The sequence below is a fragment of the Ranitomeya variabilis genome, chromosome 7, assembly GCF_051348905.1.
Source record: "Ranitomeya variabilis isolate aRanVar5 chromosome 7, aRanVar5.hap1, whole genome shotgun sequence".
NCBI classification, from domain to species: Eukaryota; Metazoa; Chordata; class Amphibia; order Anura; family Dendrobatidae; genus Ranitomeya; species Ranitomeya variabilis.
This window is the reverse complement of record NC_135238.1, coordinates 418,716-435,861: the sequence shown is the minus strand read 5'-3', so window position 1 is coordinate 435,861 and position 17,146 is coordinate 418,716. Positions and strand designations below refer to the sequence as shown.

General features: G+C 52.1%; 1 protein-coding gene across 1 annotated transcript in view; it reads right to left on the bottom strand.

Annotated features, from left to right (window-relative positions):
* Positions 1–16,727, bottom strand: part of ARMC5 (armadillo repeat containing 5) — a 45,854-nt gene extending 29,127 nt beyond the window's left edge. The window contains exons 1-3 of the mRNA XM_077273573.1: positions 16,330–16,727; positions 9,665–9,695; positions 3,696–3,803 (exon numbers count right to left, since the gene is read on the bottom strand). Coding sequence (XP_077129688.1) covers positions 3,696–3,803; positions 9,665–9,695; positions 16,330–16,647 — 457 coding nt within the window. The 5' untranslated portion in view covers positions 16,648–16,727. The remainder of the gene's footprint in view (positions 1–3,695; positions 3,804–9,664; positions 9,696–16,329) is intronic.
* Between the last annotated feature and the right edge of the window lie 419 nt (positions 16,728–17,146).

The window sequence follows — 17,146 nt, the reverse complement described above, 5'->3', positions numbered from 1 at the left end:
TTCGGCGAACGACAGGAACACCGCCCAAAACAGCTCGAATTTGAAATTGGCGAACAGTTCGACTCGAACACCGCTCATCTCTACACAGGGATCCAAGAAGTATCGTTTCTCCTTGCGGAGAGTGACATGTTAAGCGTGTCGACGTGAGGAGACTTAAAGCCGCAATGTTCCTCTTGGAAATATGCAAATTGTGACTGTGGGTTGACAGTAAGTGGGGTCTCCAACCTCGTCATCATCATCCTGTGTGTTCTCACACCAGTCGTCCTCAGAGCCAACCTCTTTCTGCCTTGACCGAAAAGTCAAGTTTTCATTCCAATCAGGTATCTCAGTCTCATCATCATCTTCCTCATTGTCTCCACCAACAGGAGTTACAGTTTGGGAACGAGGGTCTACATTATGCTCAGAACCTTCTTCATCTGGGCCTGGATAAGACTCTCAAAGATTCTGGGCATCAGTGCAGATCATTTCCTTGTCTGGATTCACAGAAGTTCTGGAGCAGACCGCTGATTCCCAGGCTATAGTATGCGTAAACAGCTCTACAGACTCAACCATGTGTGTTACCCCCATGCTCGGACGGGCAGCTGGAGACTTGGGAGCTGTGAGGAAGCAAGTGCGATTGGGGTGACACCTCTGAGGACTGGAGTATTTGTGATGTTGAAGTTGAGGTGGAGGAGAGCCCACTTGAATGAGCACTTGATATCCGTTCAAGCACCTGCTGTTTTTGTGCCTCATCTGGAATTTGTAGCAATGCTCGTAAGAAAGGGATCATATCAGATTGTCCACGAAATAAGTAGACATCTTACTTTGGCTGGAAGATGGTCTTTCTTCTGCAGATGTTACTGTTGCTTTACCACCTACCCCACGGACACAACCTCTTTTCCCCCTTTCCAACACGCCTATTCCCCTTTCCACCAGCAGCAGGCCTTTTGCCATTCATTTTGGTGCTTAACTAATTGGCAACTCTGTAGTTGTTGGCACAAAAAACGATGGATGGAACCCGAGCAGAGCTGAGTGGCCAAACTGTGGTACTAGCCCAAAACGATTTACTGGGTTAGATGCAGTAAAAATTTAGATACACAGGCGGTGTAGCTAGTTCCACAGGCAGGATACTCCGCTGACGCGCAGACACTGCTACTAAGCCCAAAACGATTTACTGGGTTAAATGCAGTAAAAATTTAGATACACAGGCGGTGTAGCTTCACAGGCGGGCTACTCCACTGACGTGCAGACACTGCTCCTAGGCCCAAAATTATTTACTGGGTTAGATGCAGTAAAAAAATTATTAGATACACAGGCGGTGTAGCTAGCTTCACATGCGGCCTACTCAGATGACTACAAGACAATGCTACTAGGCCAAAAGGATTGGCTGAGCTAGATTACACCAAATGCTGTGACGAACACTTGCACAGGACTGGCACAAACCTGCCTCCTAGCAAAAAGTGCTATGAACTGCTGTAACCTACCCTGAAAAGGGCTGATATTACAACTAGTCCCGACTCCCTAAACCTATCTCTCTCGATCTAACTACAAATTCGCTCGCAATTAACACTTAGACTGTATAGCGCCCACAGCAGCAGCGGTGCCGTCTAACACTAAGCTGCAGCAGTGAGGAAATGGTGGCGACGGGGAAAATGGCTGGTTCTTATAGGGCAAGGACATGTGACACACACAGCCAATGACACATGCACTTTGCTGTGTGTGTGCACTGCTGATAGGCTGAGAGACTGCACCGCCCCTCTGTAAATGAGGGAAAGGAAAAAAAAAAAATAATGTAGATCGCCATTATTTCAGCACAGATCTATCCCCCCCCCACTATACACTGAAACAGTCCATTAACAATGATAAACAGTTTTAATGTGAAAATCAAGTTAGGCTTTTGGTGAACGAACAGTTGTCGAGCAGAAACTCGAACAGCCGAATTTTAAGCAAATTGTTCAGGTTCGGCGAACGACTGGAACACCGCCCAAAACAGCTCGAATTTGAAATTGGCGAACAGTTTGACTCGAACACCACTCATCTCTATACAGGGATACAAGAAGTATTGTTTCTCCTTGTGGAGAGTGACATGATAAGCATGTCGAGGAGAGGAGACTTAAAGCCACAATGCTCCTCTGGGAAATATGCAAATTGTCTCTTCAGAGAGGAAGAGGACTAGAACTCTAGTGCCACCTATTGGAAGTAGCAATCCTAACAGTCAATGTCGACTCTTCCTCTCTGAAGAGACAATTTGCATATTTCCCAGAGGAGCATTGCAGCTTTAAGTCTCCTCTCCTCGGCATGCTTATCATGTCACTCTCCGCAAGGAGAAACGATACTTCTTGGATCACGGTCAGACGCCTCTCAATCAGCCAAACCAGATCTCTACTTTGCACTGGCGAGGGGCAGGACCCCGAAACACAGTGTCTGAAAATTGAGATTCTGGTTTGGATTTTATCCTAAGTCATGTGACAACGCTCGTTAAAGGGTCGACATTGACAGTTAGGATTGCTACTTCCAATAGGTGGCACTAGACTTCTAGTCCTCTTCCTCTCTGAAGAGACAATTTGTATATGGTATACAGGACACACTGTAGACTGTGGGGTCCGCTCCTCTGGGGTTATAGGACACGTTATACCATAGGGTCCATCAATATATTAGGGTTACACCACAGACAGGAGATAAAAAGTTAAAGGACCACTTTAAGGGGGTTGTTTGTTTTTCTATCCCTTTGTTAGCGATCACATATGCAAGTGTAAGTCATGTACAGAAGCCAACCCTTCTTGAATTTGATTGAAAGGACACTCACTGCGCAGCAAGGATAATTGAAGAAAGGGAATTAGGTCCAGCATCCAAAAGTCTTCATTACAAAAGTCCATTTTTATTTCAAAATATTAAAAATTATATCTATAATGCATCTTGATAAAACTAATTGAAAACACATAGCCAAACAAACGCGTTTCAATCTATTAGATCTTAAACATTGGAAAAAAATGAAAAGAAAACATTGTAAAAGTCATGTAGGTATACAGTCACCGGTCGGCATCTTCACCTGCTGTCAGCGCCACTCCAGCATCCCAAAAGGGCTTGTAACACGCGGGATCATTGTGTGCCCCAGATGTCACGGTAGAGTCCCAGAGACATTGAAAAGATCTTAAAAAGTGACCTCCGCTTCACATAGCAACTACTGTGCGGGGTCTGCCAGTCAAGCTTGCAGTAGAGCGGTGCCAGAGCGGGGATGAAAACGGGCAAAGACGGTGGGAACCAGCGAGTGTAACTACACGCACAGACGTGACCCCTAACGAAGTAATATTACCCACTGTTAAGTGCCCATCACCAGTGGGGCATGGAGCACAACCATGGGTCCATGCTCCCAGTATACGTATACTTGTGATTGGCGCAGTCAGCATTCCAGTACAACGCTGCGGCGAGCACTAGTGCAGGCCACGATTAACTAATGGCCAGCTGACCATTTTCCCCAATATCATTGAAAGCTAGAGCATTAATGGTTAGAATGTGATATCCAAAGACGGGGCAATCGCTGATCTCTATTACCACACTGCAGTGCAAATCATTGTTCATAGAGACCTGAGGATGAGCAGCGAGCGCGGCCGAATCCCGGACGTCACCAGTTAGGAGGCCAAGTTCCCTCAGCCACAGAGATTCCATCGTACATTTATAGAATGCGGAGCAGACATGGGCGACGTGTCCTCACTTACCAGACTGGTGGATTATCACACTGTTTAGGGGGTCCAAAGCCAAGTTCCCTAAAGCTCGCGAGACGCGATTCCATATGGAATCGATGCAAACAGACTGCAGAATACAAACTGTGAAAGAAGAGCAAAGAACAAGTGTAAAGAAGCTGCATCGACCCCGCAGGGAGTAACACGGCAGTCTCCCGAGACCACGAGCCGGGAGAAGCAGCTGCAGCCAGCCATTCACCAGACGGTAACATACAGCGGGTACGGAAAGTACTCAGACCCCTTTACATTTTTCACTCTTTGTATCATTGCAGCCATTTGGTAAATTCAAGAACATCATTTTTTTCTCATTAATGTGCACTCTGCACCCCATCTTGACTGGAAAAAAAACCCAGAAATGTAGAAATTTTTGCAAATTTATTAAAAAAGAAAAACTGAAATATCACATGGTCATACAGTAAGTCTTCTGCCCCTTTGCTCAGTATTGAGTAGAAGCACCTTTTGAGCTAGTACAGCCATGACTCTTCTTGGGAATGATACAAGTTTTCACCTCTGGATTTGGGGATCCTCGGCCATTCTTCCTTGCAGATCCTCTCCAGTTCCGTCAGGTTGGATGGTGAACGTTGGTGGACAGCCATTTTCAGGTCTCTCCAGAGATGCTCCATTGGGTTTAGCTCAGGGATCTGGCTGGGCCGGTCAGGAATGGTCACAGAGTTGTTCTGAAGCAGCTCCTTTGTTATTTTAGCTGTGTGCTTAGGGTCATTGTCTTGTTGGAAGGTGAACCTTCGGCCAAGTTTGAGGTCCAGAGCACTCTGGAAGAGGTTTTCATCCAGGATATCTCTGTACTTGGCCACATTCATGTTTCCTTCAATGACAACCAGTCGTCCTGTCCCTGCAGCTGAAAAACACCCCCATAGCATGATGCTGCCACCACCACGTTTCACTGTTGGGATTGTATTGGGCAGGTGATGAGCAGTGCCTGGTTTTCTCCACACATACCGCTTAGAATTATCACCACAAAGGTCTATCTTCGTCTCATCAGACCAGAGAATCTTATTTCTCAGTCTGGGAGTCCTTCATGTTTTTTTTTAGGAAACTATGAGGCTTTCATATGTCTTGCACTGAGGAGAGGCTTCGGTAGGGCCACTCTGCCATAAAGGCCCGAATGGTGGAGGGCTGCAGTGATAGTTGACTTTGTGGAACTTTCTCCCATCTCCCTACTGCATCTCTGGAGCTCAGCCACAGTGATCTTGGGGTTCTTCTTTACCTCTCTCACTAAGGCTCTTCTCCCACGATTGCTGTTTGGCTGGACGGCCGGGTCTAGGAAGACTTCTGGTTGTCCCAAACTTTTTCCATTTAAGGATTATGGAGGCCACTGTGCCCTAAGGCTTCTTTTACACATACCGTTGCTTTGTGGCCTGGTTTTGAGGCCCCAATAGATTTCTATGGAGCCGTAAAAAAGGCCGCAATAATTCCATGGTGCGCCCGCAATAACAGGCTGCAAAAAAAACGGTATGTGTAAAAGAAGCTTTAGGAACCTTGAGCACTGCAGAAATTCTGTTGTAACCTTGGCCAGATCTGTGCCTTGCCACAATTCTGTCTCTGAGCTCCTTGGCCAGTTCCTTTGGCCTCATGATTCTCATTTGGTCTGACAAGCACTGTGAGCTGTGAGGTCTTATATAGACAGGTGTGCGCCTTTCCAAATCAAGTCCTATCAGTTAAATTACACACATCTGGACTCCAATCTAGGAGGACCATCTCAAGGAGGATCACAAGGAAATGGACAGCATGGGACTTACATATGAGCGTCTGAGCAAAGGGTCTGAAGACTTATGACCATGGGATATTTCAGTTTTTCTTTTTTAATAAATATTAAAGAATTTCTACATTTCTGTTTTTTCAGTCAGGATGAGGTGCAGTGTACATTAAAGGGGTTGTCCACTACTTTCAATTAACCCCCCAATGTATCCCCCCGGGGCCCCTGATGAATTGTGTAATTACCTTCCGTTGCCGTTTTCGCCTGTGAGCGGCGAGTTTTGATAAAAACGGATCCATTTTTTTCCGCCAGATCCGTTTTTTTCTCTTAGAGTTGTATTAGCGCCGGATTGCGCCTGATGGCCACACGTTTCATCTGTTTTTTGCCGGATCCATCTATGACGCCGTTACAGTTGAATGCAATGATGGAGGAGAGAGCGTCTACAGACGCTCCCTCTCCCATCATTCCCCGCTCTGCCTCTGACACTGCGCGATGACGTCATATCATCGCGCACCTGCTGTGTCCCGGGCAGACTGCAGCCGCTGAGACAGGCTGTGCTGGATATACCACTGTGCGGGCTGTGCTGGATATACCACTGTGCGGGCTGTGCTGGATATACCACTGTGCGGGCTGTGCTGGATATACCACTGTGCGGGCTGTGCTGGATATACCACTGTGCGGGCTGTGCTGGATATACCACTGTGCGGGCTGTGCTGGATATACCACTGTGCGGGCTGTGCTGGATATACCACTGTGCGGGCTGTGCTGGATATACCACTGTGCGGGCTGTGCTGGATATACCACTGTGCGGGCTGTGCTGGATATACCACTGTTCGGGCTGTGCTGGATATACCACTGTGCGGGCTGTGCTGGATATACCACTGTGCGGGCTGTGCTGGATATACCACTGTGCGGGCTGTGCTGGATATACCACTGTGCGGGCTGTGCTGGATATACCACTGTGCGGGCTGTGCTGGATATACCACTGTGCGGGCTGTATTATCTACTATGCGGGCTGTGCTATATACTATGCGGGCTTTGCTATATACTATGGGGAGTATATTATCTTCTATGGGGAGGCCATGTTATGTACTATGTGGCTGTGGTATATACTATTGTGGGGGTATATTATATTCTATGGGGGAGGTTGGGTTATATACTATGGGGGGCTGCATTATATTCTATGGGGGGCTACATTATATATTATGGGGAGGTGGGCTGTATTATATTCTATGGGGTTACATTGTACTCTGTGGGGTGGCTGCATTATACTCTGTGGGGTGGCTGCATTATACTCTGTGGGGTGGCAGCATTATACTCTGTGAGGTGGCAGCATTATACTCTGTGGTTGCCGCATTATATTCTGTAGGGTGGTGGCTACATTATACTATATGTGGGCTGCATTATACTGTATCAAGGACTATGGGGAATACGTTATACTATATGAAGGACTATGGGGTGCATTATACTATGGGAAGTGAATTGTACTACATGGATGACTATGGCGGTGCATTATACTATATGGAGCACTGTGAGGAGTGTATTATACTATGTGGAGGACTGAGCAGTGTATTTTAATATATGGAGGACTATATGGAGGACTGTGGAGCACATTATAATATATGGAGGACTATGGGGTGTATTTTACTAAACAAGTAAAATGCTGCATATTCGGATTGTTTCTGCTGGAACAAAAATCCTTGTTCTCAGCAGCACATCGCCGGTGTAAACTGTAGATGTGCTGCTGAAAACATGATACTGTATGGTGATCTATTAGTGATCGTTCTGTCTCATCATTATTCCTCAGCTGGTGGAAAGAGGCCGGGAAACAAGTGTTGAACAACTTCAGTATTGTCGATCACACTCATTTAGCGGCCTGAACTCAGCGCTTCTAAATACAACCGAAATGCTTTTGTGTGATGTGCAATATGTTAGCATTTTGGGCCCCATTATAAACTTTGCCTAGGGCCCCACATTAAAACCGGCCCTGCCTACAAGTGTACAAAGATATTATACAGTCACCATGTGACAAGTGGGCCTGTGTAACTTCAAATGCCAGGGCTGAATTTTAGTCCCAGTCCGGCCCTGCTATCTATAGATATATCTCGATAGATATATCTATTGATAGATGTATGGATAGCGTAGGGTGTGTGTCCACTGTCCGGATTACATCCAAATGAGCTGCAGATTGGATGCTGCGTACTTGTAGTCCCATCGGATGATGCCTGCACACACACCCCAAAAGACTCCCTGCACAGCCCCGCACACACCTGAACAGTCCTGCACACACCCGAACAGTCCCGCACAGGGCTGCACACATCTGAACAGTCCCGCACACATCCGAACAGCCCGCAGACCCCGCACACATCCGAACAGCCCGCAGACCCCGCCCGCACACATCCGAACAGCCCGCAGACCCCGCCCGCACACATCCGAACAGCCCGCAGACCCCGCCCGCACACACATACACGCACACCGTCACCGCCCACACACTTCCCTCCTCCCGAGCTGCAGCGTTTCCCAGACCCACATCCGCATCTAAACTGCAGATCTTTTTTACATCTGCGGTTTTGCTGCGGATGTGCCCGACTCAATGAAAGTCTAAAGGTGCAGAAACGCTGCAGTTCCGCACAAAAGAAGTGACATGCTGCGAGAAAAAAGCTGCGTTTCGGTGCGGCTTTATCCGCAGCTTGTGCACAAGTCTGCGGCTCCCATAGACTTACATTGGTTGTGCACTACACTGTGGATTTGATGCAATTCAGTGCGGCAAAAAACCCTGCGGATCTGCAGTCAAATCCGCAACGTGTGCACACAGCCTTAGCATTTAGTGAACCTAGCAAAAAAGCCAAGCAAAAAACAAGTGTGGGATTGCACTTTTTTTGCAATTTCATTGCACTTTGAATTTTTTTCACATCTTCTGTTACACGACATGGTAAAACCAATGGTGTCGTTCAAAAGTAGAACTTGTCCCGCAAAAGACAAGCCCCCACATGGCCATATTGACGGAAAAATGATGGCTCTGGAAAGAAGGGGAGCGGTAAACGAAAAAAAGCTCCAGGGGTGAAGAGGTTTCGAAACATGGATATGGACATATGTATGGGAATAGACATAGATATATCTGTATGTATTCATCTATCTATCTATTTGTTATCTATCTATCCATCTATCCGTGTGTAATGGAGGGTGGGTTGGACAGAAATGACATCACAAATCTTTTTGAAGATAGAGGGGGGAGAGGAGGGAGGGGTTGGGGTGTGTTTTGGAGGGGGTGTGCTGGGTGCAGAGTTACAGGCCAGTGCAATGCATCATGGAACTTGTAGTATTAGGGCACAGTAAGTCAGGAGAAAGGAAGTTGTCGATTAACCCCATGAGAGCTGAATCCAGCACTAAAATGTGCTGCTACAGCATGATAAAAGGTAATATTGCTAAAATAAACACAGTGGATGTTTTCAGTGGCCCATAATAGCAAGATTTATTAAAAAAAAAAAAAAAGTTATAGTAGTGGACAACTTCTTTAATGAGAAAACATGAACATTATTGAATTTACCAAATGGCTGCAATGAAACAAAGACTGAAAAATTTAAAGGGATGTGAATATTTTCCGCACCCACTGAATACACAACCCTCTCCAATGCCTGCACTCGTTAGTCACCCCGTCACTAAACTACAACTACGGGCTGGGGGTGAGCCAGGAACATCTGACAAACATTATATAGGAACTACAGTCATTTTTTTAAATAAGTGGAAGGACCAGTCGTGATCCCTAAAGGGTTAATTGAGGAATAAGAACTTACAGGAAGGTGGTTGCCAACCACCCACCGGTTGTGCCCGACACCGATCTCTGCCGGCTCAGAGAAGTCACGGACCGCTCCTGTGGCTTCACTCGAGCTCACAGAGCAGCTTCTTATGGGGCGTCATGTCCAACATCATGCTGACTGGTAGCCAGCTCCTTGCAGTCAGGAATCATCAGGACTTTGGAAGAGAGGCCCCGGCCATAGAGGAGAGCTGAAGAGAAGGTGCTGCTCTGTTGTCGAGAGGTCAACAGAGGCTGCAGACCCACCAGCGAGAGCAGTCCATGACTGCTTTAAGTGGGCAGACAAGGGGCAGAACCTGCAGGTAGGGAGCAACCACTCGCCAGTAAGAGCCTACAGAGTCCCGGAGAATCCCTTTATTATCAGAAGAAACAAATCACAACTAAGCAGACAGGAACCAGACAATCGAGAAAACTCACCTAGAGCAGGAATCCCATCCAGCTCCCGCACCTGAAAGACAAAGTAAGAATGATACCGCCGGCTGCGCCCCCCAAAGTCCAACCTCTGCTGTCCAAAACATGGTGCTGGACTGGAAACCACACCGTTTCATCACCCAACAAGCAACTATCCGAGGAGGATATCTCACCCCTCAACCACTCCGCCGAGCGTTCGAGGATATCGTAGCCCCCAAAATTACCCCACCGAACATGGGGGGGACGATATCCTTTTCTATCACCCCACTGACCGCAGAGGGAGGCTATCGCCCCCCCACCCCATCACCCCACTGACCGTAGAGGGAGGCTATCGCCCCCCACCAATCACCCCACTGAAAGTAGAGGGAGGCTATCGCCCCCTACCAATCACCCCACTGACCGTAGAGAGAGGCTATCGCCCCCCACCCCAATCACCCCACTGACCACAGTGGGAGGCTATCGCCCCCCACCAATCACCCCACTGACCACAGTGGGAGGCTATCGCCCCCCACCAATCACCCCACTGACCACAGTGGGAGGCTATCGCCCCCCACCAATCACCCCACTGAAAGTAGAGGGAGGCTATCGCCCCCCACCAATCACCCCACTGACCGTAGAGGGAGGCTATCGCCCCCCACCCCAATCACCCCACTGACCACAGAGGGAGGCTATCGCCCCCCACCCCAATCACCCCACTGACCACAGAGGGAGGCTATCGCCCCCCCACCCCAATTACCCCACTGACCGTAGAAGGAGGCTATCGCCCCCCACCAATCACCCCACTGAAAGTAGAGGGAGGCTATCGCCCCCCACCAATCACCCCACTGACCATAGAGGGAGGCTATCGCCCCCCACCAATCACCCCACTGACCGTAGAGGGAGGCTATCGCCCCCCACCCCAATCATCCCACTGACCGCAGAGGGAGGCTATCGCCCCCCCACCCCATCACCCCACTGACCGTAGAGGGAGGCTATCGCCCCCCCCAATCACCCCACTGACCGTAGAAGGTGTTGCCCCCCCCCATTACTCCATTGACAGTAGAAAGTGTTGCCCCCCCCATTACTCCATTGACAGTAGAAGGTGTTGCCCCCCATTACCCCACTGACAGTAGAAGGTGTTGCCCCCCATTACCCCATTGACAGTAGGTGTTGCCCCCCCATTAGTCCACTGACCGTAGAAGGTGTTGCCCCCCCATTAGTCCACTGACCGTAGAAGGTGTTGCCCCCCCATTACCCCACTGACCGTAGAAGGTGTTGCCCCCCCATTACCCCACTGACCGTAGAAGGTGTTGCCCCCCCATTACCCCACTGACCATAGAAGGTGTTGCCCCCCATTACCCCACTGACCATAGAAGGTGTTGCCCCCCATTAGCCCACTGACCGTAGAAGGTGTTGCCCCCCATTACCCCATTGACAGTAGAAGGTGTTGCCCCCCATTACCCCACTGACAGTAGGTGTTGCCCCCCCCCATTACCCCACTGACAGTAGAAGGTGTTGCCCCCCCATTACCCCACTGACAGTAGAAGGTGTTGCCCCCCATTACTGCACTGACAGTAGGTGTTGCCCCCCACTACCCCACTGACCGTAGAAGGTGTTGCCCCCCATTACCCCATTGACAGTAGGTGTTGCCCCCCCACTACCCCACTGACAGTAGAAGGTGTTGCCCCCCCCATTACCCCACTGACAGTAGAAGGTGTTGCCCCCCATTACCCCACTGACAGTAGAAGGTGTTGCCCCCCCACTACCCCACTGACAGTAGAAGGTGTTGCCCCCCCATTACCCCACTGACAGTAGAAGGTGTTGCCCCCCATTACCCCATTGACAGTAGAAGGTGTTGCCCCCCATTACCCCATTGACAGTAGAAGGTGTTGCCCCCCATTACCCTATTGACAGTAGAAGGTGTTGCACCCCATTACCCCATTGACAGTAGAAGGTGTTGCCCCCCATTACCCCATTGACAGTAGGTGTTGCCCCCCCACTACCCCACTGACAGTAGAAGGTGTTGCCCCCCATTACCCCACTGACCGTAGAAGGTGTTGCCCCCCATTACCCCACTGACAGTAGAAGGTGTTGCCCCATTACCCCACTGACAGCAGAAGGTGTTGCCCCCCATTACCCCACTGACAGTAGGTGTTGCCCCCCACTACCCCACTGACAGTAGAAGGTGTTGCCCCCATTACCCCACTGACCGTAGAAGGTGTTGCCCCCCATTACCCCACTGACAGTAGGTGTTGCCCCCCACTACCCCACTGACAGTAGGTGTTGCCCCCCATTACCCCACTGACAGTAGGTGTTGCCCCCCCATTAGCCCACTGACAGTAGGTGTTGCCCCCCATTACCCCACTGACAGTAGAAGGTGTTGCCCCCCCACTACCCCACTGACAGTAGAAGGTGTTGCCCCCCCCACTACCCCACTGACAGTAGAAGGTGTTGCCCCCCATTACCCCACTGACAGTAGGTGTTGCCCCCCACTACCCCACTGACAGTAGGTGTTGCCCCCCACTACCCCACTGACAGTAGTAGGTGTTGCCCCCCATTACCCCACTGACAGTAGAAGGTGTTGCCCCCCACTACCCCACTGACAGTAGAAGGTGTTGCCCATTACCCCACTGACAGTAGGTGTTGCCCCCCACTACCCCACTGACAGTAGAAGGTGTTGCCCCCATTACCCCACTGACAGTAGGTGTTGCCCCCCACTACCCCACTGACAGTAGAAGGTGTTGCCCTCATTACCCCACTGACCGTAGAAGGTGTTGCCCCCATTACCCCACTGACAGTAGGTGTTGCCCCCCACTACCCCACTGACAGTAGGTGTTGCCCCCCATTACCCCACTGACAGTAGGTGTTGCCCCCCATTACCCCACTGACAGTAGGTGTTGCCCCCCACTACCCCACTGACAGTAGAAGGTGTTGCCCCCCATTACCCCACTGACAGTAGAAGGTGTTGCCCCCACTACCCCACTGACAGTAGAAGGTGTTGCCCCCCACTACCCCACTGACAGTAGGTGTTGCCCCCCACTACCCCACTGACAGTAGAAGGTGTTGCCCCCCCATTAGCCCACTGACAGTAGGTGTTGCCCCCCCACTACCCCACTGACAGTAGAAGGTGTTGCCCCCCATTACCCCACTGACAGTAGAAGGTGTTGCCCCAATTACCCCACTGACAGTAGTAGGTGTTGCCCCCCATTACCCCACTGACAGTAGAAGGTGTTGCCCCCACTACCCCACTGACAGTAGAAGGTGTTGCCCCCCCATTACCCCACTGACAGTAGGTGTTGCCCCCCATTACCCCACTGACAGTAGGTGTTGCCCCCCCCACTACCCCACTGACAGTAGGTGTTGCCCCCCATTACCCCACTGACAGTAGAAGGTGTTGCCCCAATTACCCCACTGACAGTAGAAGGTGTTGCCCCCCATTACCCCACTGACAGTAGGTGTTGCCCCCCACTACCCCACTGACAGTAGGTGTTGCCCCCCACTACCCCACTGACAGTAGTAGGTGTTGCCCCCCATTACCCCACTGACAGTAGAAGGTGTTGCCCCCCACTACCCCACTGACAGTAGAAGGTGTTGCCCCCCATTACCCCACTGACAGTAGGTGTTGCCCCCCACTACCCCACTGACAGTAGAAGGTGTTGCCCCCATTACCCCACTGACAGTAGGTGTTGCCCCCCACTACCCCACTGACAGTAGAAGGTGTTGCCCTCATTACCCCACTGACCGTAGAAGGTGTTGCCCCCATTACCCCACTGACAGTAGGTGTTGCCCCCCACTACCCCACTGACAGTAGGTGTTGCCCCCCATTACCCCACTGACAGTAGGTGTTGCCCCCCATTACCCCACTGACAGTAGGTGTTGCCCCCCACTACCCCACTGACAGTAGAAGGTGTTGCCCCCCATTACCCCACTGACAGTAGAAGGTGTTGCCCCCACTACCCCACTGACAGTAGAAGGTGTTGCCCCCCACTACCCCACTGACAGTAGGTGTTGCCCCCCACTACCCCACTGACAGTAGAAGGTGTTGCCCCCCATTACCCCACTGACAGTAGAAGGTGTTGCCCCCCCATTAGCCCACTGACAGTAGGTGTTGCCCCCCCACTACCCCACTGACAGTAGAAGGTGTTGCCCCCCATTACCCCACTGACAGTAGAAGGTGTTGCCCCAATTACCCCACTGACAGTAGTAGGTGTTGCCCCCCATTACCCCACTGACAGTAGAAGGTGTTGCCCCCACTACCCCACTGACAGTAGAAGGTGTTGCCCCCCCATTACCCCACTGACAGTAGGTGTTGCCCCCCCCACTACCCCACTGACAGTAGGTGTTGCCCCCCATTACCCCACTGACAGTAGAAGGTGTTGCCCCAATTACCCCACTGACAGTAGAAGGTGTTGCCCCCCATTACCCCACTGACAGTAGAAAGTGCTGCCCCCCATTACCCCACTGACAGTAGGTGTTGCCCCCCACTACCCCACTGACAGTAGGTGTTGCCCCCCACTACCCCACTGACAGTAGAAGGTGTTGCCCCCCATTACCCCACTGACAGTAGAAGGTGTTGCCCCCCATTACCCCACTGACAGTAGAAGGTGTTGCCCCCCATTACCCCACTGACAGTAGGTGTTGCCCCCCATTACCCCACTGACAGTAGGTGTTGCCCCCCCCACTACCCCACTGACAGTAGGTGTTGCCCCCCATTACCCCACTGACAGTAGAAGGTGTTGCCCCCCATTACCCCACTGACAGTAGGTGTTGCCCCCCCCACTACCCCACTGACAGTAGGTGTTGCCCCCCCCACTACCCCACTGACAGTAGAAGGTGTTGCCCCCCATTACCCCACTGACAGTAGGTGTTGCCCCCCATTACCCCACTGACAGTAGAAGGTGTTGCCCCCCATTACCCCACTGACCGTAGAAGGTGTTGCCCCCCCATTACCCCACTGACAGTAGAAGGTGTTGCCCCCCATTACCCCACTGACAGTAGAAGGTGTTGCCCCCCATTACCCCACTGACAGTAGAAGGTGTTGCCCCCCATTACCCCACTGACAGTAGAAGGTGTTGCCCCCCACTACCCCACTGACAGTAGAAGGTGTTGCCCCCCATTACCCCACTGACAGTAGGTGTTGCCCCCCACTACCCCACTGACAGTAGAAGGTGTTGCCCCCATTACCCCACTGACAGTAGGTGTTGCCCCCCACTACCCCACTGACAGTAGAAGGTGTTGCCCTCATTACCCCACTGACCGTAGAAGGTGTTGCCCCCATTACCCCACTGACAGTAGGTGTTGCCCCCCACTACCCCACTGACAGTAGGTGTTGCCCCCCATTACCCCACTGACAGTAGGTGTTGCCCCCCATTACCCCACTGACAGTAGGTGTTGCCCCCCACTACCCCACTGACAGTAGAAGGTGTTGCCCCCCATTACCCCACTGACAGTAGAAGGTGTTGCCCCCACTACCCCACTGACAGTAGAAGGTGTTGCCCCCCACTACCCCACTGACAGTAGGTGTTGCCCCCCACTACCCCACTGACAGTAGAAGGTGTTGCCCCCCATTACCCCACTGACAGTAGAAGGTGTTGCCCCCCCATTAGCCCACTGACAGTAGGTGTTGCCCCCCCACTACCCCACTGACAGTAGAAGGTGTTGCCCCCCATTACCCCACTGACAGTAGAAGGTGTTGCCCCAATTACCCCACTGACAGTAGTAGGTGTTGCCCCCCATTACCCCACTGACAGTAGAAGGTGTTGCCCCCACTACCCCACTGACAGTAGAAGGTGTTGCCCCCCCATTACCCCACTGACAGTAGGTGTTGCCCCCCCCACTACCCCACTGACAGTAGGTGTTGCCCCCCATTACCCCACTGACAGTAGAAGGTGTTGCCCCAATTACCCCACTGACAGTAGAAGGTGTTGCCCCCCATTACCCCACTGACAGTAGAAAGTGCTGCCCCCCATTACCCCACTGACAGTAGGTGTTGCCCCCCACTACCCCACTGACAGTAGGTGTTGCCCCCCACTACCCCACTGACAGTAGAAGGTGTTGCCCCCCATTACCCCACTGACAGTAGAAGGTGTTGCCCCCCATTACCCCACTGACAGTAGAAGGTGTTGCCCCCCATTACCCCACTGACAGTAGGTGTTGCCCCCCATTACCCCACTGACAGTAGGTGTTGCCCCCCCCACTACCCCACTGACAGTAGGTGTTGCCCCCCATTACCCCACTGACAGTAGAAGGTGTTGCCCCCCATTACCCCACTGACAGTAGGTGTTGCCCCCCCCACTACCCCACTGACAGTAGGTGTTGCCCCCCCCACTACCCCACTGACAGTAGAAGGTGTTGCCCCCCATTACCCCACTGACAGTAGGTGTTGCCCCCCATTACCCCACTGACAGTAGAAGGTGTTGCCCCCCATTACCCCACTGACCGTAGAAGGTGTTGCCCCCCATTACCCCACTGACAGTAGAAGGTGTTGCCCCCCATTACCCCACTGACAGTAGAAGGTGTTGCCCCCCACTACCCCACTGACAGTAGAAGGTGTTGCCCCCCATTACCCCACTGACCGTAGAAGGTGTTGCCCCGCCCACCAGACAGTAGGGTAACACCCCTGCGTACAAGGGGCGGGTCATCCAGTGACTGCCGAGTCAGGTAGCCAATGACGAAGAGAGGGCGTGTCTTACCTGGGAGCGGCTCCCTGCCTCCGTGCAGCCATTGGCCAGGAGACTGAGGGCGAGTTCCAGGTTCCTGCGTGAGTTTCCGAGCACAGCAGCCCGCGCCGGATCCGTAAACAGCGCAAGCAGAAGCGCCAGTCCGCCCCGCTTCCGGAAGAGCTCGGCGCCCCCCGCCCGGGACACATGGCGGCTCCGCAACTCACTCAGCGCCCTCCCGAGACCTGCTGGGTCCTCAGCCGCCGCCGCCAACCGAGACAGACAGGAAGAAAGCGACGAACCAGACATCAGGGCTGACACCAGAGCAGAAGCAGGACAGCGCATGCGCATCCACGTCTATCACCGCGAAGCATGCCGGGACGCGAGTTTGCACTTCCAAGGTCCCTCTGTGGTGGGAGTGTCAGGGAAGTGGCGGTCTCTGGGAGCTGCAGCCGCTCATTGGCTGTGCACCTCCGTGCTTTGATTGGCTGCCAGGCTGCAATTGGCCTGACTCTGATTGGTGCATCAGGGCAGCGTGGGGCGGGCTTAGAAGGTGGGAGGTGCCGCGCATTCAGGAGCGCGCTCAGTCAGTAGGGACTCCGCGCCTGTGACGGCTGCAGTCAGCGACATTCCCGACCTGCGCGCTATACTGTAACCAGAGCTCGCCCCTGGGAAAGAGCCTAATAGGGAGGGAGGAGAGCGGCCAGGACCTCTCACCACGGCAGGTCCTGCACCCACAGCGTCAGGGGAATGTATGGACAGCTCCTGCAGAGCACTGCACCTCTATGTGGAGGGCTGCACTCCTCACTGCACACAGGGACAATGCAGGGTGACAGTCTGCAGAGCATCA